This window comes from Cynoglossus semilaevis, unplaced genomic scaffold (assembly GCF_000523025.1).
Source record: "Cynoglossus semilaevis isolate Cse_v1.0 unplaced genomic scaffold, Cse_v1.0 scaffold1033, whole genome shotgun sequence".
Classification (NCBI taxonomy): domain Eukaryota; kingdom Metazoa; phylum Chordata; class Actinopteri; order Pleuronectiformes; family Cynoglossidae; genus Cynoglossus; species Cynoglossus semilaevis.
The window spans coordinates 626761-647873 of record NW_007585109.1 but is presented as its reverse complement, the minus strand read 5'-3'; the positions used below and the strand labels follow the sequence as shown (position 1 = coordinate 647873).

General features: G+C 41.9%; 1 protein-coding gene across 1 annotated transcript in view; it reads right to left on the bottom strand.

The window, feature by feature from the left end:
- nav2a (neuron navigator 2a) overlaps nt 1–20745 on the bottom strand; it is a 75694-nt gene extending 54949 nt beyond the window's left edge. The window contains exons 1-3 of the mRNA XM_025053530.1: nt 19724–20745; nt 3372–3489; nt 994–1046 (exon numbers count right to left, since the gene is read on the bottom strand). Coding sequence (XP_024909298.1) covers nt 994–1046; nt 3372–3489; nt 19724–19930 — 378 coding nt within the window. The 5' untranslated portion in view covers nt 19931–20745. The remainder of the gene's footprint in view (nt 1–993; nt 1047–3371; nt 3490–19723) is intronic.
- Nucleotides 20746–21113: the final 368 nt, after the last annotated feature.

Below are 21113 nucleotides of genomic sequence, written 5' to 3'. Positions count from 1 at the left end.
AGAGTGAACCTGTGTTAACTGAGACAAACAGATTTATCATAAAGCTTTTCCAGGCAAATGAAAGCAAAGTTGAACTTGTTTTATGGTGCAGGGCTCTGTGTTGTTTTTACAGCTACAGACAGAGAGTAAAACCTGATGGACAAAAACTGAGAAATTTGTTGATAAAGTCTTCAGATTTTCCTGTAGCATGATAAAAATAAAACAAAATATGAGGGATTGGAATTTGACATTGTGAACATAACAATGTGTCTGTGTTTGTTATGAGGATGAAGGTTCCAGAGATCAGCTGTGCTTTGGACGGCTCAGCTGTTAAAGGGATGCACATATCTCCCTCTCTCCCTCTCTCTGTCTCTGGGGCTCTTGGTGGTTTCGGTGTGCTGGCTGGTGGCCAAAAATAACCCCCTCAGCTGGCACATTGGCCCAATTTATGACCTTTCACATTCAGTGGAGGGCAGCTCTGTCTCGGGCCAGTCGCCTCGCTTCTCACAGAAGAACACAAAACTGTGAAAGTACTGAAATCCCACCAGCAGCGTGCAGGAATAAAATCCCACTTACACACCGACTAAATGTCACTGCTTACAGTAACAAATCCTGAATTTTCTCCTCACTTCACCAATGCTTGTCTCTCTCCCTGCTATGCAGACGATTCAGAAGTTGAGAAAAAAAAATGTCATCCACTCTGCACGTGCAGTAAGATGAAGCAATACTTGCCCTTAGACCAGAGCCTGTGGTGCTTTCAACTGAGTGCCAACTGCCAGAAGTCTGAGCCAGAGGTCTGCTAAACGGCAGCCCGCAATACCACAAAAGTAAAAATAAATGGACTCACCCTTTCCCATCTACAACAGTTCACCAGTGACTTTTGAACCACAGCAGTGAGCCAGTGCTCTCACGACTCCGTGAGATCACACACACCAGGGAGTGTGTTACTTCACACAAACACAGTCAGGTAAACGTCACACCATTCTGCCAAAACAAACAGACGTCGTCACTTACCATCTGAGAACGGCTCTTGGGGCAGCCATTGATATCATCGATCTTCTCATTGGCTGAGGAGGCAGAGAGAGAGGGAGAGAGAAAGAGGGAGAGAGAGGTCAAAAACCAGAACGAAGGTCCAGTCAGTTGTGTTTGGTGAAGTTAATCCTGTCTTTTATTCCCAGTGAAATCCCAGTGTATGACTATGTGAATGTGTGTCCTAGACAGTTTGGAGCTGAGTGAGAAGAGCAGAGGTGTTCATGCCGGTGACTCTCACCCACCCCTCCTCTCCTCCCACTGAGACATGAAACAGTATCCAGTAACAGCAAATGGGAACAGGGCCACTGAGGGCCTGGCTGGGACGGGAGTGTCACGCTGCTTTTTTGCAACGGGGGCTTCTGTGTGTGTGTGTGTGTGTGTGTGTGTGTGTGTGTGTGTGTGGATTCTGGGATTCCTCCTGCCCATTAGAAACCCATCCCACAGCAGCTGAGACACAGCCATTAACTCAGTGCTGAGAGCAGTGCCCAAAAACACAGTCTGCTGCATCAGTAGGCATGGAGGTGCACATCACACAGCGCCATCACAGGGTGGTGTGTTATATCACAGACACTCTGATTGAGAGTGTGGAGAGGAAAATAACTGACGTTGGAAAGAAAATGATTTATCCCCAGCTTTGGCTACAGTTAGAAACTGGGATTATATTGGATTATATCTAAGTTGTTTCTGTACTGGCTAATAAGATGACCCTGTCAAGTTACTGGGTAATTCAAATGGTAACATACTTTTTTGAAAATATAATTCAATAATTCTTAACAAATGCGTAAACATAAAAAGATGATGAATGATTTAATTTTACTACAGTGGGGTTTGGTTTGTGAGCTTCCTGAAGAAAATGCACACTGTGGTCAGTGACACCCACCAGAGACGGCTACTCTGTAATTAGGAGATACACACATGCAAAGCAAATGAACGTCCCCAAAATAAAAACAATTTGAAGAAAAAATAACAGGACGTAAATTGTCAACTCACTAACCAGCAGTCAGACTGTTGAGCTGCTGAGCTGAAACCTACGGCTGGAGTGTTAAGATCCTAAACAAACACGTACACATGGTTGGTGGAGGTTTGCAGGAATAAATCACAATGTTTGTTTATTTGTATTTGTATTTTTGTATCAGTGAGGTTTTTGTCAGCTGGTAGTTTCCTGGGCAGAGAGGAGGTCGGGTCAGGTAAGAGGGTAAACTGCTGCTGGTTCTTTAAAACAATAAGAACTTTATGTTATTTATTTATGTCAGAAAAGTTGGTAAAAAGGTTATTTGGAGAACATTAATTAATTCCAAAATTGATGTAAGACACAAATAAACACTGAGTGTTTTAACATGTGACTGACAAAAATAAAAATCACATTCTTGGTGCTAAGATTATAGATCCTGTAAATATGCTAGAGATCTAGTAGATATCATCAAGAATTACATTGATGGTTCATCAGAACATCATCAGACTGATCTTATCCTGCACTGAACACTAGTGTGTGAGCTGGTAGAAATGTAGGGGTCCACTCCGAGTCCACATCTGACACATATTATACAAGTTTTACATATCATGATAAGAAACATCAGGTAATTGTCTTTTAAACAGTAAAATCTGTCAAAAATACAACAGTGATGGAAAACATCAGTGAGTTGGTCAGTGTAATAATAAAAGAAGGTTTGTCCCTGTGTCAGCAACTCCCACCATTCATACATCAATAGTAGTAAATAAATCTGACCCTGAATTAGCAGCTATTCACCAAATGAGACAAACAAGTCAGGTCAACATCACATGACCAACTCAGAGAGAGATAAACAACTCTGAGTCAGATCTTTGTGGGATGAAAGTTTTATGCCAAAGCTGCAGCCGGAGAACAGTGAGATTCCCTGTGTCAGAGTGAGAGCACGGAGGCTCAGTGACATGCTGAGTCACCACCCAGCTGGTGTGCTGCTGCTTCAGGCTCACACAAGGTGAAATGACAGGCTGCAGAGCTCCAGACAAAATGACAGGACTGATGATGAGTCAGATGAAGGGTCAGGGTCGGAAGGGGGGAGAGAGGGGCAACAATTCTGAGGAGCAACACTGAATACTTGATCAGTTGGAATCTTTCATACCTTCTGGCAGGCACCATAGAAAATCATAAATTTAAAAGTTATTGATTGAATGTGTAACAGTTATTTATTGATTGATTAACAGTGGAAATGTAAATTAGACCATTAAAATGCAATTTAAAAAAGGACTGTTCTGATTTTTCCATCCCTTTTTCGTGTCTTCTCCTCTCCTCACCATGTCTGATAAATCTTTAACCATCAGATCATTTATGGATTAAAAATAACTTTGAGAATGAATGACTGATGGGGACACTTTCTTACCAACGACTTGTATAATCTCAGCCAGCAGCACCCCATCGGTGACGTCCGTTTGCAGATCCTTGATCAGACGCTTGTGTCCCGACTTGGCGAGGTAATGGTTGGCCCAGTCCGTGTAGATCTGCGAAGACAAACACAACCGCGGCGTTCACTTATGAGACCAACCAAGGCAGAAAATACAGTCCGACACGAGGGGCAGCCCCCGTCAGGTCACCCACGTGTTCTAAACTCCATAAACACTCCAAAACTACAAAAGGTATGAATGGTTAGAGCAAATTTACGACTCTAATAAAATAACAACATGGGTGAAAGAGAGCAGAGTAGCCCTCTTTCTTTTGTTGGGGCTCCGATCTGGAATACATCCGCATGGTATTCAAATTGGGGCCATTGTGTTCAGCCGGGGCATTCATCTCACAGCGCATGGCGGCTGTTTTCAATGGACCATGCTGACATCACTCTCAGGGGACAGAAAAGACCCTTCAGTGCCTGGGGGAGGAGGGAGAGAAGAGGGGGCAGAGCAAGCATCTGAATAATCTGAATAGTTTCCCTCATAATTAGTAGCCAAAGTCCCTTTTTTTACCCCTCGCTCCAATCAAAAGAGTTTCTTTTCTTTTTTTTTAAAAAAAAAGAGAAAACATGGTTTAAAGAAAAGTAAAACATTATTTTTCCTCTGACAATCCCTGTGAGTTTTCTGGCTGACTTGTGGCTTTGTATCGAACTTAATTTGTTTAACTTCTCCTCAAAAGTTTCAGGCAGAGAGTGTGTAGTCAGGCTAAATAAAGACACTGCTGCCTGTGTCGTAGTCCTGTTTCAGCCATGCTGTATGAAGACGTTGTCACCACATGATGACAGAGATGACAGGCTGAGGACAAACAGTTTGTTTAAGTAATTGTCTCAGTGCTGCTTTCCTGCGGTAAGAATGAGAAATGTGGCCTCTGCAGGACAAAGGATGAGTCCGACCAAACTTAATCACTGGGAAAATTAAAAGAAAGGCTGTGAACTTTGTGGCTTTTACTATTTAAAGACATACTGTAAAGATGCAGAAGGTGAAATAGTTTGGGTTTTACCAATCAGGTGCTGGCATTAATGTAGCTGTGAAATGAACAACAAGTGTAGTTTATGCCGTAAAATGTAAAATTATTTTGCTTTAAAAAAATAGAAAACAGGACATCATTTATGTTGTATCACTGTCCAACTCAGTATCACACCTTAGCTTCTCAACTCTAAAGAAACACAACTGCAGGTTGGAATAATTCCTCCAGTTTCTGCCAAATACAGCTGCTGACCACTGCACATGATCTGATTAATAGAAGTTAAATGATAAAAATAAAAAGACAGTTGTGTGCATATGTGATTGGTCTATTAAGAAGAATGCACTCAAATGTTTTCAATTTGAAATTCAACAGCAACAACATTTTATTGATCTGATTCACAGCAGATAATAGTAATTTGACACATAACCAGATCTCTTCTAGGATTCTGGCTTCTGTGTTCATGCAGACTCTCTCTTTACTCCAGTATAACCAAATATGATATCTCTCTCTCTCTTTCTCTCTCTCCCATAACTGTGTGTAAGTCAGGCTCAGTCATTTCTGCTGAGACAGCATCTCCACCGCTCCACTCATCAGGTGAATCACTGCTCCCAACAGGTGTGAGCGCTTCAAAGGCACAGCTACGTCTTCATACACCACCTTAAGTACATAAAGTTCATGAGTACATGACCACACGCTAAACACAAAGGGCTTTACTCACACGCACAAACACACAGGCCATTTAGCTGAACACAGACACAGTCATTAATTGAGTCCTGAGTGACACACAGAGCTAAATCAAATCCTTTAAGCAGCAGGATCAGATTCTCTGCCTTCAGCTCTCAACCTCAGCTGGTCATAGAGGAAAGGAAGTGCACGAGAGATGAGCAGCTTTGGTGTGTTGCTGTGTGTGCGTGTGTATTCTGCCTTCATGTATTTTCAGAGCTGGTAAACTGTGGGTTGAAACTGTAATTTAAAATGAGGTGAACTGGTGGGCTGTCAGTGACAGAGCTGTGGAGACGGGGGCTTCAGTCAGCCTCAGGGCAGGCAGCAGGAAGCAGGAGTGTATGATGAGAGGAAAGGAAAGACAAGCACAAGTGGGCATGTCACCGCAGGTCTCTTGCAGGCTGTAGATATTTCTCAAATCTGTCGTTGGGTTAATTACGAAGAAGAACGACATTGAAAAGCTATAATGTTTCCAGTACAGTTATGTAAGATGTTAAAAAGAGAAGGAACATTTTTCTAGGCACAAACGACACAGAGAACGGAGGCAACTGAAATTCACTCAGGGATAATCTGAAACAATTTGTGGCAACATGACGTTGCCACAAATGTTTCAGACATTTTCACACATATACTGACATTTATTTTGTGTATTATTTTACAATAATATAAACTTAAAAACATCCAAGATGTCCATGTTTTTAAACCGATGGACTTTTCAAGAGGGGATTTTCCCTTTTTTCCATTGGAAACAGAGGGCTTTTTTAAGGAGCTGTAAGTTGGTTGTGTTGTCAGGGACATTCCCATCACTAAAGAAAGCAACGTGACACAGAGTCATTAACACAGTCACGGCCTTATGGAGAGTGTCATCAGTGGCTTGTCCAGGCTAATGATATCCTGCTTTCAGGAATGAGTTAACTTTGTGATCATAAACTGGGTAAAGAAGAAGTTCTCTCTGGTTTTAATACAACATATTCACAATTATTTGAACTGACAAACACGTCCTGTTTTGGTTTCATGTGAGTTTCCTGCTCTCTGTTTGGCCTAGTGCCTCAGCTGCAAATGTCACGACATATCATGAGGGAGGCTGATTATACGGTAGTGAAAGTTGAGCAGATGTGCCTTTGTACTTCACCGTAGCCTGAGTGAGCGTGTGTTTGTGTTTTTATGTGTCTGACACACAGCTGGATCGACAACTACTTATGAGTTTGCTCTGGCCTTTCTGCTGGTGTTTGCACTGACAAAGATGTGTTAGGTCACAACCAGTGAACGCCGCTCTGATGTCGCCAAGATGTAAAAGCTCAACATTCATTCTCATTTGCATCCACAAAAAAAAATACTTTGTTCAATACTAATGTGGTGCATGTTGAGCTCTGTCTGTGCTCATTAGTACAAAATCTGCATTCAATGTGAAAAGTTACGGATATGCAGCGCGTGTGTGTTATCTGCTCCAGGGTTATCGCTGTCTCAGATGACAGGAATGTGCGGCTTTTCCTTTCTCTGCTGCTTGAACAGTAGGTATCCTTTGATTGTCCACATAAAAGAACCAAACCATCAGATGTCCTCTGCTCCTAAACAGTGCATCAGTCAGACAACATACTTATCATTAAGATTGGAATCTGCACTAGAAGATACAGTACATCAGGTTATAAACAAAGACTGAAGTTAAAGACCAAAAGTTTACCACCTTACATCCTCACACCTATATCACAGAACGCATTGTAGACCGTGATAGCATGTGTTCCATTAGAGTTAGAGTAAATGAGTCATTTTCCCAAGGCTAAATAGAAAGAGGAAACAGTGCCCTCTTATTTTAACTTATGATATATTTATACTCTTTAATGACTTGAAGACTTTAAGGTTTGTACATTATGCTGTCAAGGGCCATTAATATTGTAGTTTGAGCATGAGAAACACAAACCAACACCATGGTTTCCACCGTCAGTAACAACTCAGGTCTCCCCTACAGCACAGGTCTGGAGTGACCTGGAGGTGTGAGGTGTTCCAAAACACAATTATGTCGATAGCTTTTGGACTATTAGTTCAGGGTTGGGTAGGAAACCTGAAAGGCAACCCATTATGAACTAATCTACCTACATGAGCACATGCAGCAGAACCGAAGTTGCCACAAAGTGTTATCTCTCACGAGAACCTCTAAGAGCCAGGCCTGAAGCAGCTACGGTCACAATTCAAGTCATCTGAACTCAGCGCTGAATCTACAAAAAGACATGTTCTGATAACAACACTTTTGTCTCTGATTTCAGGGAAATCACTCTCTGACATCAAGTGCAGGAGGAAAATGAAGGTCTCTTCCATTAACAATGATTGGCAAGGTTATAGAGGATTATGGGAAGAATCCAAATCTAAACAAAAGTGACTGTGACTGGTTCAATGTCCTGGGCCTGTTACCTGGCTCGGTCAAGGAGACTCTAAAATAATTCTGGCAACTCCTGGAGATCTGACTCTACCCCGGGTGACGTTTCTATTTCCAGACGACCTTTCCTCTTCAGTCCATTTCTCTCATAACTACCAAGCCCCTCTGGGTTGTGTCTGTGTTAGACACACATTTCTTTACCTTTAACTTTTTTAAGATCACTTCATATTTGGTGTTATATTTCTATATTTAAAAATAAGTCTTACAGCTCTGTCATGAGAGAAAAGCAGTTCTTACCAGTTTAAAGTTTCCACAGGAGAAGCGGCTGTAGCTCCTGGCTGGTATTCTAAGACCTCCAGTCTCTGTCATGTCAGCTCAAGGATGGCAACTAAGTGAACAGAGGAACCTGGAGAATCCATAAACATCCGAAAATCCTTACAAGACAAGGAGAGCGTGTGATGAATCTACTACTACATCTCTGCCAAAGCTCTGTGTACTCTCCTGGTTTCTGGTCCTGAACTGGACAAGCCTTGAATTTATTTCACCTTCACAGTGAAAACTCAGACAACCTGACACTGTTTTAAACCCACCCTGACCTCACCCCACCCCCTTCTTTAAGTGTCATTTACTGTGAGTCAAAGAACCTGACTCAGTTCCCTCTTCCCCTGCTGTAGGTTGTCATGTAACAAAAAGGAAAAAAAAAAAAAACAAATCACGTCATCCACTGGTTCATCACAGCTGGTCCTGTCAAGGGACTGCTAATTAAACTGAAATATAAGTCAATTCAATTCCCAAAATTAAATGGAGAAACAAATTGAACAATGGCTGACAGACAGGAGTTAGCCTTGGTGAAGGCAGCTGCTATCATTTTTCAACATATTTCTCTAACAAAATTGTTCTGTATCAAATTTAATAAGTCTGCAATCTATCTTCACACGTACGACCCAGCCAGGCTTTTACTCTAACTCTCCCACTGTTGCATGCCTGTGTTCATAAATTTAGACTTGCAGATTTTATTCCACATGTATGAGCTTTACTTCTACAGCAACATTTATAGGTCCTTAATATAACCTGGGAGTATTGGATATTTTGAATGGGAAAGAAAAAATGACTATCAGTGTCACTGTTTCAGAGAATTTCTGGATCATTTCTGAGGATAAAATGAAACTGCCTCATGGCTAACTTTTTAAGAAACTTCAATGTCATAAATAAACATATCTACTGGTTATGTTTAGTATCTTAATATACACTATATATACTTTTCAATATATACAACATATTGAACACTTTGCAAAACAGAAAGTTATAAATTTTTCACTGATCTTTGGGAACAAATATTTTATAAGGGAATTAAAAGATCCTCCAACAAGGTTCATGTTGAACGTTGCACCAGGGTAGAACCATTCACAACCATTAAAAACCATGCAACGTGTATGTGTATGTGAAAAGGAAGCAATAAGAGGACAGATTACTCAGTTATTCTCGACTAAACCAACTCCACCTGTTATCCAAACATTTCTCTGTAGTCTGTATTTTTTTTCCAAAACCCAATTAGGCTCTGAGTGTGACACATTTAGATGCAACAAAGGAAAAAGAACAGTCAAGTCTTCAACATTGTTTCTACTGTGAAACATAAAACCATACTGATTTTAAAGGTTGTTAAAGGACTTCTCACTACAAATAATCATATGTGATAATAACCAAACTTGTTGTAAATCACTGGTGATGGCAGTCGTACACAGAAAGCCAAAACAAACGTCTGTGAGTTCCACTGCGGACTAACATTAAAAAAACACTGACTTTAGCTTCATGCTGCCACAGACTGGGGATGACATGTGGCACCGACCCCCCTGATGACTTCTGGGTAACAGATGGTGAGTGGGAAAATTATGGACTGACTTGATGGATAATAATAATAATAATAATGGAAAATCCAACAGAATAATGCGACCCAGGGAGCCAGTCAGACATAGGTGATGTGGATGACCATCCACCACTACTCAGAGAGCGTGCACGTGGCTCCATTAACGTTGATCATTCAGGAAAGAGAATGACCTTGTATACAGATTTATGTGAGCGTAGGTAAACACAGACAGATCAGTCTAGAAAAATTGGTGACCAGTATGATATGACAACAGATCTGCCAGCTGCTCCTGTTCTTTGTAGAGAAAAACAAAGGCTGCAGAGCAGTGCACTAACAACACCCTGATTTGTGGAGTGACCCATTATGACAACCAGTAATACCTGTGATTTTTTCATCTCATCTCTCTACCACATTCAGTGCACTAAATTGCTCAGTTTCAAACTTTTTCATTCCTAGCTCCTCGGCTTGGCTGCAGATGTTTTTGTTTGTGTTTTGACGACCAATCTGCTGGACCAATCACTGCCTTTGATCATATTACCAGAAACATACATTTAATGTCTGCTACTGATCTCCGACTGGGTTGTTTTTACTTCATACAGTTACCAGCTTGAAACACAACCAAAACACACAAACACACGCCTTCTCCTCATCACTCTTCATCACCACTAGAGCTGGAGCTGAGGTTACTGCCTCTGCCTGTCAGCCCCCAGCATGATGCACCCTGGATGTTTTCTGGGCTGTGGGGCCCCTGGTTGCCCCGTTCCCAGCCTCTGTTGTCTGCCGTACATGTACAAGCCTCTCAGATGGCTGTAACCCGCAGAAAGCTGAACCAGACCAACTTTAAATAAGCCCTCATGTCTTTGCTTGCTCTCCATTTGGCACATGAAAGGGTTGTGGCTTTAGGAGGCCATACCAGGGACATGGTAGACAAAATGACTTGGCCCGAGCCCTGTTGCCTAGAACATGGGAGCCAGTCATTGGAAGGATTTCTCTGAAGGTGTGCATTTACCTTCTTATCTGACAAAAGTCATTCGTTCTACAGTATATACACAAGTTAACTGTAGTGCTATCTGTGTTCACTAACATCATCATACCATGGGGTACCATCCATCCATCCATCCATCCATCTATCCATCCATCTATCTATCTATCTAAAGTTAAAGTAATCACAAAACCAGATTTTTTCAAACTATTTTAGCACAATATTAAAATGGTGATGAAGTTCACTTTCTATGCTGAAATAAACACACGATTCTCCACTCCTCTGTTTGTACTGGCATGTCTTTTAGATTTATGTTGCTCGGGTCATGTATTGACATCAGGACAATGAGACTTCTATAATCAATAGACCTGCATTGGAAAAGGGGGAAGATATGAACTTTATTATAAACAAAAGGTCATTTTAATTTCTGGGAGTGTGATTGGGTGTTGATGCCCAGGACTCACATCTCTCTACCTTCCCGCTCTCATTATCCTTGAACACACAGTGTAACCCTGGGGCCCACAGGCCACCTGTCAGTCACACTGTGCAGAGGTAAGTGATGTCTAATTAAACTAGCCGTCTCATCACCTTATCTTTAGACGGGTAAAAACCTGCTCAGCTTCCTTATGTGTTAACAGAAGATCAAGATCAGCTGCTTTTGGGGAGAGAAAGAGGGAAAGAAAGGGAGATGGAGAATAAAAGGGACAATGGGAGGAAAAGAGACAGACAGATAAATGGACAAAAGCAGGGACCAGACCTAAAAGAATAAGAACCGGCCCCTGCTATTAATTAACACCTATAATAAAAAAATGTTTCTTCTGTCTTTTCACTGCATGACCTTAATGCACCTGACCCAGACTGTTCTTAATCACAGAGACCCAGTTCCAGAGAAATAATTACTATTTTTGTCTGCAGTGTAACACTACCTTCAGCAGTGGGCAGTAAAACAGAATCAATGAAAGGAAACACACACACGGGCCAACTTGTTTCCTAGCATTTCTGAACACTACACATGAAAATAATTAATTCCCTAGCTCCTGACGCTCACATAAAGCTTCGGAACTAAATGCTAGCTAAACAACCAAAGCTAGCCACAGACTAAGTATTGAATGTCAAAAGGCATTTAATCGCAGGAAAGACCTGGAAAATGTCCTCACACAATAAAAATGTCCTTTTATTAGGGGTTTTGACCCTGGTCCCCACAACTCCTATAAAAATACATAAACACACACACCCTCACACACACATATAAAGTATCAGGTGAACGGAAAACCGCAGAATCCGGATGTATAGTTGAAACTTTCCTAATATCAAACTGACATCCACTAATCTATAACATGTGTCCAGACCAGTACCACAGTCACTGCGGGGGAGAAAACATGGGAAAGATGTGGATGAGCATCAGCATCAGCAAAGGAGAAACAGGATCCAGATCTGATCAGTGAACAGATCTGCCTGTCAACTCAACTTCATTTGCCTGTCAGCAGTGGAAGTCTTTGACAAAATGAAACTTGATCTACATTCTTATCTCCGGGCTCTATGATACCGTAGAAAACTTCATTCCTACCAGTTTCATGTTGAAATTGTTTTGCTCCCAGCGGCACAGCGTCAAGGTCATATTGCTTCCTGTAGTTTTTTTTTCCTTTTCCCCACAGACACCTGCCTTACTACGAGGAGGACTGTCTGCCGGCCAGCTGAGGCCCAGTGGGATCCATCATTACCAGGTCTAGACTGTTCTTCATCCACCACAGCAGCATCATGAACTCCGCAGGAAACAAAGGTGTTTTCAGATTTAAAAAACAAAAGTCCAGAGTAAAAGCAGAATGTAGATGGTCAGAGCTGCTACCTCCCTGGGCTGTTGCTGCTCCCGCTATGAATGATGGAGGTGTGAGCGCCCAGCACCTCCAGCTTCTCTCCACCCACTCTGGACATTAGAGGAGGGAAAAATGAATGCACCAGTGAAAAAGAATTAGGAGCACCACAGGCTCTTACTATGGTTTGGAGAGGAACCAAACCAAGCACACTCAAGGAGAGTCAGAGAACTAGCTGCCTCCTTCCCCTCCTACCTTGCCCTCGGCAACACATTATACTATTGGTCCTCAATAGACCATCAGTCATGTGGGGAGGAGAAAAGGACAGAGAAAAGGACAGACCTCTTAACCTCCCAATGCCCCTCCCCCACGGATGACCACAACTGAAGCAAAAAAAAAGTGAGGAAAAAGAACAAGAAAGGATGTTGGGTGCCACCCTTGATAACGGAATTGAGGAAGATAAATATTGGGACTATGCTTTTTTTAATATTTTCTTTTTAACCAAAAACCAACTCTCCTTCTCTCTCTGTTAAAAAAATACTTTTATTTTATTTTCCCCCAAACCAGAGACTGACAGTCCGGTCTGTGATCAGCCATCACCCACATCACAGTGCAGCCGCACGTGTGTGTTTTCAGTGGGTTCACAACCTAAGCATGTATATTTGTGTGAGTGTGTAAGAGCGTCCGCTGCACAGTGTTCTTCACTTTGAGCCTGTTCCAACCCCCTGTGTGCACACACAGACCCCACCAATGACCACAAATTATAAGCTGAATTGGAGTTTTGGGAAAGACCCAAGATTAAGAGAAAGTTCCCACAAAGTAGGGAGGGGGCGTGTCCCATCACATCCAACCAGAGACTTTAAGCACCATGAAACAATGATAATGTCAAGTAAATGTAAACATTATTTTGAAATTAACAAGGAGGAAAGAAGGTTGGTTTTGAATTTCTGTCACCAAACACCACACTGCAAAATCAGTGACTTCGAGCTGGTCTGTGGTTATTTTATTGTGCATTTCCAGTTCCAGTTGAAACAGAAATAGATCACATTCAAAGCTTAAAGGATGGTTGTTGATTTTTGTATCCAATGCCAATGCTAATAAAGGCAAGCTGATTATCTACAGTGCAGAAAAAAAAAGTATTAAAACAAGTCAAGGAAGTTGAGGTTTTCAATCATATGTAGGGCTTTTTATGCAAGCTAAAGGCAGTGTATATGTGTATCTGTGGATGTATAAAATAAATGTGTGAATCAAACCTTATATTTTCAAAAAATATATAACATTGCATATGTAGTTATAGTTTATTCTGATTTCTTTTTTTTTCCTCTATGTTAATAAACCTCTGGTTTATGGACAAGGCATAATACAAGAGTTCTGGAGACATTAAATTGTTCCAGTGTATTTCTGTCCTGACCAATTGTTGACATGGGTTTCCTTCATCCTCATGTTTCATTACTTCCTGGTAACCAACCCAGATGTGTGGTGGTTTGGTCCACTTTGAAAAGTGCAATCTATATGGAGGTGTGGATATTAATGAAAGTCCCCGTCCAATCAAACAGAGCCCCTGCGGTGTGACAGCACCAAGCTTACCAGTTGAACTTTGATTTTAAGCAAATGTCAATCCATTTAAAAATATAAAAAAATGTAAAGACAGAGGTGGAGGGGAGGGTTGTGTCTGACAATCTTAGACCAGGCCTTCAGAAAGCTCATTAAGTGCAGTCACAGTTAAATAGGCTCAGTGCTATTCCTTTCACAGCCCAGATNTTGAGTGTGCTTTTGTTTTTGGGGACCCCCACCTCCATGGCCTCGAGATCGGGGTGATGGTTTGGGGGTGGGAGTGTGGATGGCTCTGTTGCTTGAACATATGGACCACTGACGTTACAGGAACAGACACAAAAGACACTGGACTGTGATCCAGTGTATGAACCGATAACAGCAGTGATGAGACCTTATATTATTCACCTTTATACAATACAGAAGCAACATCAGAATGTAAGGTTAATTTAGGGTTAAATGCTAGCAGATTGACAACACTGCCCCCTTTGGAATAGAAAACCAATCCAGGTTTATTTGTTAACATCTGGACTTCGTCGTAACCTAAATCGATACAGTGGCAATTTAGTCTCAGGTGATTAAATAAATCTGGTTTTTAATTTGCTCCACTGTGAACACGCAGATGTGGACAGATGATACTGGTTTAAAACACAACTTTATTTTATTAATTTTGCCAGTCTAGACACTGGGTTTACACCTCATGCAACGTGAAATTGTCCATAACCAGGTTGATGGGACTAAAGTGACAGCTTGGGTTTAAACAGTGCATCACTGAGTGTATGGCAAACTTTCCTTTTGACTTTTAAATTTAATATTTTCCAAGTAAAATCAGTGAACATTAATTCTTCTTTCTGTGTTGATTAAACTTCATGATCCCACCTTAGAAGGAAGGTGTAGGAAGGTGACTTCATCCTGTCTGACCTTTACAGCCTAGTCTCTAGACAGAGATGGACCTGATTAAGTTAGACCAACCGCCTGTGCCGCGTCAAATCCCCATGGGGGCGCAACTATCAACAGCCCGTTTGTCTGGACTAACAGGCTCCCTGTTACTACTAATGCAAGGAAAGCAGAGAAGGAGCGAAACCAAGGGGAGGAGGGCAACCTTAAAAGGGAGATCAATGGAGGGATGTTGACTCAGTGCAGGCAGATGCCCAGTCTTAATTAACATGGTTATGTCCTCAGCCATGACCTCACACAGGAAGGGAAAGCGACAACTGTACAGGAAGTGGAATCCGAGCGAGACACATTAGACAAAGATGAGGTCATTACCATCAGAGCCAACTGTTCTATCTGATGAAGAATAGTTTGAAATCTGAAGGAAGAAATGCTGATATCTGAGATATGACATCAATCAACAAGCTGCATCCTGCTTATAACAATAAGGCTCTAAATCAACAATTACACATTTCTCAAAAAAAACTTGACTGTCCCTTAACACTGACAAATTGGAAAATGTTGTTCTCTCTTTTTTGTTTAGTTTGAAACTCATATAATGTTCATTATATTATATTTAAAACAGCAATCACATGTTGTGTGTCCACTGAGAGTGCGAGTACACAACCACTATTCCAACGTTAAAACCGTCCATATCATTATTATATAATGTATTTCTGCTAAAGTGTCTTAAGCAGATTCAATATTTATACCAGTTGTCAAGGTTTGATTTAGTTCACGTTTATTAAGATTAAAAGTAAGTCAGTATTGTTGGTTTCTTTTGCTGGGTGATTTTGTAGTTCCTCAAAGCTTCAGATTTTTATTTTTTGCTACAGCTAAAAAAATGTGTGTGTATTTTTAACAAAAACAGCGTAGTGTGGATGTAGGCCAACGCTAAGCCCATTTAACTTCTTTTGGAACAAATTTGAGTCTATGAAGTGTATATCTGTGTGTGTGTGTGTAGATATTTTGAGCAAAAACTGTTTTATTTCATTCTGAAACACATGTGGCAGAGTGGGGGAGAGCCCACCTTTGGGAGGTGGGCTCCCCCCCCCTCCCCCCCACCTGCCAGCTCTGAAACATCAGATAAGAGCCACAGCCTTCAGGCCAATGTTTATCTCTCTGACTGCAGCCTGTGTTTGAATGCTCTGTTGGTGCTGACAAATCTGCAGTTCCACCTTACAGTTCCGCTCCCTGAGAGGAGCACACAGAGGTGTGCTGTCCGCCTTATCAACACTACATGGTCTTCCTCCAGCCTGGTCCTGATAGCAGCACATGTGAGGCTGCTGCTATCAACAGGGTGGCACTTAGAAGAACCCAACAATACCAGCTCTTTGTCATACAGGGTCAGCTTGACAAGCTTTTCTCAAAACACAGAGAGTCGGAAGCATTGGAGACAGATGTAAGCACACATTGGTTCTTATGTTCGTCCTTTAAACTCCTGACGTCTGTTATGGCCTCACTTACTCCACTGAACAAAGGAGCTTCCAGCAACCACTCTCTAAAACCTCCATTAAATCTGCCTTTAACTTGCACCACCTCATGGAGAGACATATGTCTATGTGTGGTCCTTTGTCATGATAATTCTGAAAGGGGAAATATATAGTCACTCAGAGCCCCCCCAGCCAATCTGCTGTGGGTGGGCAGGACACCATTAGCAATCCAATATAAGACAGGAGGTGGTGGTGGTCTGCCTTTCACTCTCACCTGCTGAGCTGTGTGACAAAGCAATAAAAAAAAATCCTTGTTGTCTTTCAAAGGATACTGAGGAGGACGGGGGAGACCCTAGAACCTAGGAGGAATCTCATAGTTGAAATTTGTAGAATGTTTTTTTACGGCATGTATAATGTTGAAAGCTTTGTTATGGATTTGTTATACAAATGTCAGACTCATAAATCCTACAGAAATACACCAAGCCCATTCACCAAGATTGGATATTTCATAAGTTGGTAATACATCAGGGGGGTCTTACTCACTAACCCCCACTGATCAATAGTGTTATGTCACTGAGAGTCATTTAATTACCTCATATTCCTTAATAATTAAAAGAGGTCACTGGATCCTCGGGTGGATGACCAGGATAACGATGATGATGACTTTCCAACAGTAAAATTCCAGGCGTATTAATAGTTAAATGAGAAACTGTTGAGCTTGGGTAGTTACACAGCACTTTAAGTGGTAAAAACATTCAATGAATGAAGTGGACTGTGACTGTGTCCTTTGACAGGACAGTCGGCCTCCATTAAAGACTGCGGTTCACTCCCAGGGTCTGGAGTGTAAACATGAGCTGATGTGGGCCATGGGCCTTTTTACTGATGTGTTTTAATTTGATTGTGATTCAGCCCAGAGGCAGAGATGGCTTTTCATAATGACTATAATAAAAACCACTCTTTACACAGAGCCTGACTAAAACCTCTCTCTATGAAGATACTTATTAAGATAAGGGCTCCTTATCACACACACAGGCACACAGACAAATCTGTCAGAGGATATATATATATATATATATAAAAGCCCGCACAAAGGGAACCAGGGTATAATGCTTATGGTTGTCAACAACAGAGGAATGTGTGGTGTGCCTGTATATGTGTGTGTTCTGAAAGACGTGTAATGAGAAATGTGATTCTAAATTTCACAACCACATGGAATTTTCTTTTCTTGATGTGGCTGAGATAGATTTACACATCAATGATTTAATCTCTTTTATTTAAAGCTGTTGCAACAACAATAAGGTGACATCAATGGGTGTTTCTTAACACTGGATCAGAGACGGAGATAACTGAGGATGTGAAATTAAAGGGGTAGGAAGAATAGATAAAACAGGCAGAGATAATGAGAGCAACGCATTAGAGGTTATTATAATCAAACAGCCAAGACTAAAGATCTTAAAGAAGAAAAATAATCATAAGGGGGAGAAAAAAGTGCCACTAGAGGGCAGCAGAGTATCTGTGCACGGTTCTCCGTTGACAGAGAGCTGGAGAAATTCCACAGTTTTAAACAAAATCACGCTCTTTCACATATCACTGTCTGTTTAAACGCAGCAGATTGTGCAAACGTTCTCCTGCTGTTCTCGTCGTGTTATGGATCAACTCGTTCTCACAGGTGCACACAATATGTTTGTGCATTTAGTGCCAACTGAAGCATCCAGCTGGATGCCTGTGCTCCTCACAGGCATAACTGAAGCATCCAGCTGGATGCCTGTGAGGAGCTAAAGCCTCAGCCACACACTGCTGTGACGTTTGTTGATCTCTCAGATAATTCAGAACATGGTCTCATCTGTAGTTGTTGTTGTGGTCACTTTGTGTTTGCTTGTTTTCAATCACAAAAAGGCAGTTTTTAAAAAAAAAAATTGGCTGCAGCTTGTCAACTTCTACATGGCATTCCCATTACACAATAAATGAAGAGAACATTCCTGCAGAAAACAGGCTACTTATTTCAAATATACATTTGAAATAAGTAAGAAAGGTAATTTCCATCACCAGCAAATGAAACAGGCAGAGAGAGAGAGGAAGAGAGAGCACATTTTTTATATCAGCCCACTCCCTCAGAAACTGAACAGGATTATTGTCCGATTCTTGCAACTGTGGGAGGTGAAAGTGTTTCATTCCCCCATGATATACAGTAGCTCCAGAAAAACCCTGTTTAACCTTGCGTTTTATCGGTGTGAAGTGTAGGTTAATACAAAAATAGCCTAAATGTCACATGTAAAAACAATAATAATAAAAAACTGTTCAGTAAAGAGTTGTCAGAGCCTAAGAACCTTTATTATATCTGACTAAAACCACTGAGCTGACTGGCACCAAGTGTCTATGGTTGAAAAAAAACTGACAGTGAGACCAGGCAATTTTTCTGGTCCTCAGCCCATCCTCCATTTCTGTCAGTCCAGTCTCAGGGGCGCAGCCCAGCAGAAGCAGCAGAGAAATGAGGACGATCATACAGGGCAATTAAAAGAACATCCAACATTCCTGGCCTGCAGGAAAGAATATCTATTCCTGGATTTGTCCGTTTATTTTTTTAATTCTAAAGAGGAGCAATTACACTGAAGGACAATTGACTTAAAGACACATCAGACAGCGCTACTGGAGTTGTCTTTTTCATTCACATTGTCCACACATTTAATTTCATTTAATAAAGACTATTCTATTCTATTCTATTCAGGACTGGGGGACCATGAAATGGACTGACATGTTTGTGCACACACTATTAGCAGTATCAAGTTTGTGTATCTGAATGTTATATCAGCATCACTGCAGCTCACTGAAGGTCAAAGGTCAACCCAGCTGAGGCTGTCAACCACGGCAGCAGCATCAGCACCGCAGGGATGTAGAGGAGCGAGGGTAAGGAGGACGTAAGAAGACGAAAGAAGAGAAAGTCACGGAAAAGAGGTCAGTGAGAAAAACCGTGATGGGACATGAACATAAACGGCACCAGCAGCAGACTCGTGCCGACTCCACTGCCAGGGGCCTCTCTTATCTTCTACTCACGCGACCATCATCAAACTGGACTCAGCTTGGCTCATGGACAATAGAGCAGTGGGCACTCCAGTGACTCTGAGTCATGCTTACTGTAAAGACACACTCCAAGCCTCCACTTTCTGGCTCACTTACACACACACTCACACACGGACACACACACAGACACCTTCTAGCTGTGCACTGCCTTACATGGCATTAAAACAATCCCTCTTGCTATTGCAGCAGTTAGCGTGGGGTTGCTAAGTGCAGCCAATATTCCACCAACACAACAAAGCAGACACGCTGACACTGACTGTGCCGATGTCCTTCCTGGACAGCAGAGACACAGACGGCTGCATCACTTTCCAGGAGCTCACTGAGTTTGCCTTTGTCCTGGTCTTATGCTTCACTCTGCTCAGGGGACTATGTTTATTCTGACAGTATACTTGGATTCAAGTAAGATATTTATACAATCTGCTGAGACCAATACAAAACAATATTAAATCAGGAGTAAACAACAAATATTAGCGACGGTATTAGCGCTCCTCTTCATTGAGTACTAAAAGATAACTCCTTGTTACATGTAGCTTGAGTGCTGGAGACCATACAGTGTAGCTATTAGAACAGAATACCTGTGTGTTGACTCCAGCCTCTGAACCTGGAACCTTACTTCTTGCTGATCTTGGAACCACCTGCTGGCCGTGAGACTTTAACGCTGCTGGAGGCAGAGCTAGAGCAGACGGCCTGGTTGGAGTCTGTGGAATCGGCAGAGCACTGTGCACCGGTTTGGGTTTGGGGAGTCCTGACTTCATGTTTGTGGCCACCAGGATGGCTGGCATCTTCTTCCCAGCTGCCTGATGACCACAATCTCCCCTCCCTGTCAGTCTAAGAGGGAAATCCTTCTACGAGTCACTTGTCTTTGACTTCTATATATCCTGATGTTCTTCTGTCAATCTGACAGTGATACTAGTTCAAAAGACACATGAGGCTTCCACCTGCATCCTTGCACTTGAGTGAATTGACGTGTGAATGTCAGAAAGCTGGCTGTCAGCAGGGCTGGGAGCAGAGCTCCACAACATCCACTGAAGATCTCATCAGGAAGACGCCAGAAACCAGGAGCTTTTTACGTCCGAGACAAAAAAAATGATCGAGGAAAAATCCCACTTGCTTCACAGCAAAGCCAATGCCTCCTTCAATGGATTTCCAGCTCTGTGTGGAGCATTAATTGGTTGAAGCTCTGGTAAAGCGCAGAGGACTTTCTCTCCCACAGAGCTCCATTCATCACATTGCTGCTTTATGATGACAGAAGGAAAAGCCCGAGCTCCATCAATGAGAGCAGAGGAGAACGGCAGCAAACAACAGGCACCGAGAAAAAAGGAAAAAGGAAGCAGCGACACGACACAGCGACCATTCGCCTGAGCGTCTGCTCAGCCTGTGAGAGTACAGCCAGAAAACACAGTGCACTCTGCTGCCTCCCTCTGCCTCTCTCTGCCTCTCTCTCCCCCTCTGGTAAGTCATGGTTAGCAGCAGGTGTGGCTTGGATCAGAGCTGACATATGTGGAAAAAAAGCTGCACACATTCACTGAGAATATTCCTGCAGCCCTCCATGGTCTTACGTTTGTATTTTAAAGCCTGTGTTTTTAAAGATGTTTTACTGTACCAAAGGAATTTTTATGAATGAATGGTTAAAAAAGGCATTTTAAAAAATGCAGAGGCACAACACTCGTCTGGTTGGTTGTTTTTTGAACATCGACCAATAGCTGCAGAGTCGAGGGAAATGTACTGTACATGAATGTCAGACTAGTTAACATCTGATGCATTCAGTCTCAAATGATAATACAATACAAAACATATAGTCGTTTTTTAAGGGCTCACCACGCCCTGGTGGATGGCACATGTTTGGTAGACAAACAAGAACAGTGTTGGAAAATGAAGCACAAAAAGAGAAAACTGAGAAAATAAAATGTCATTACATGAGTTTTGGCTCATTCTGTAAGACAGAGGTTACCTGTCTTTAAAATG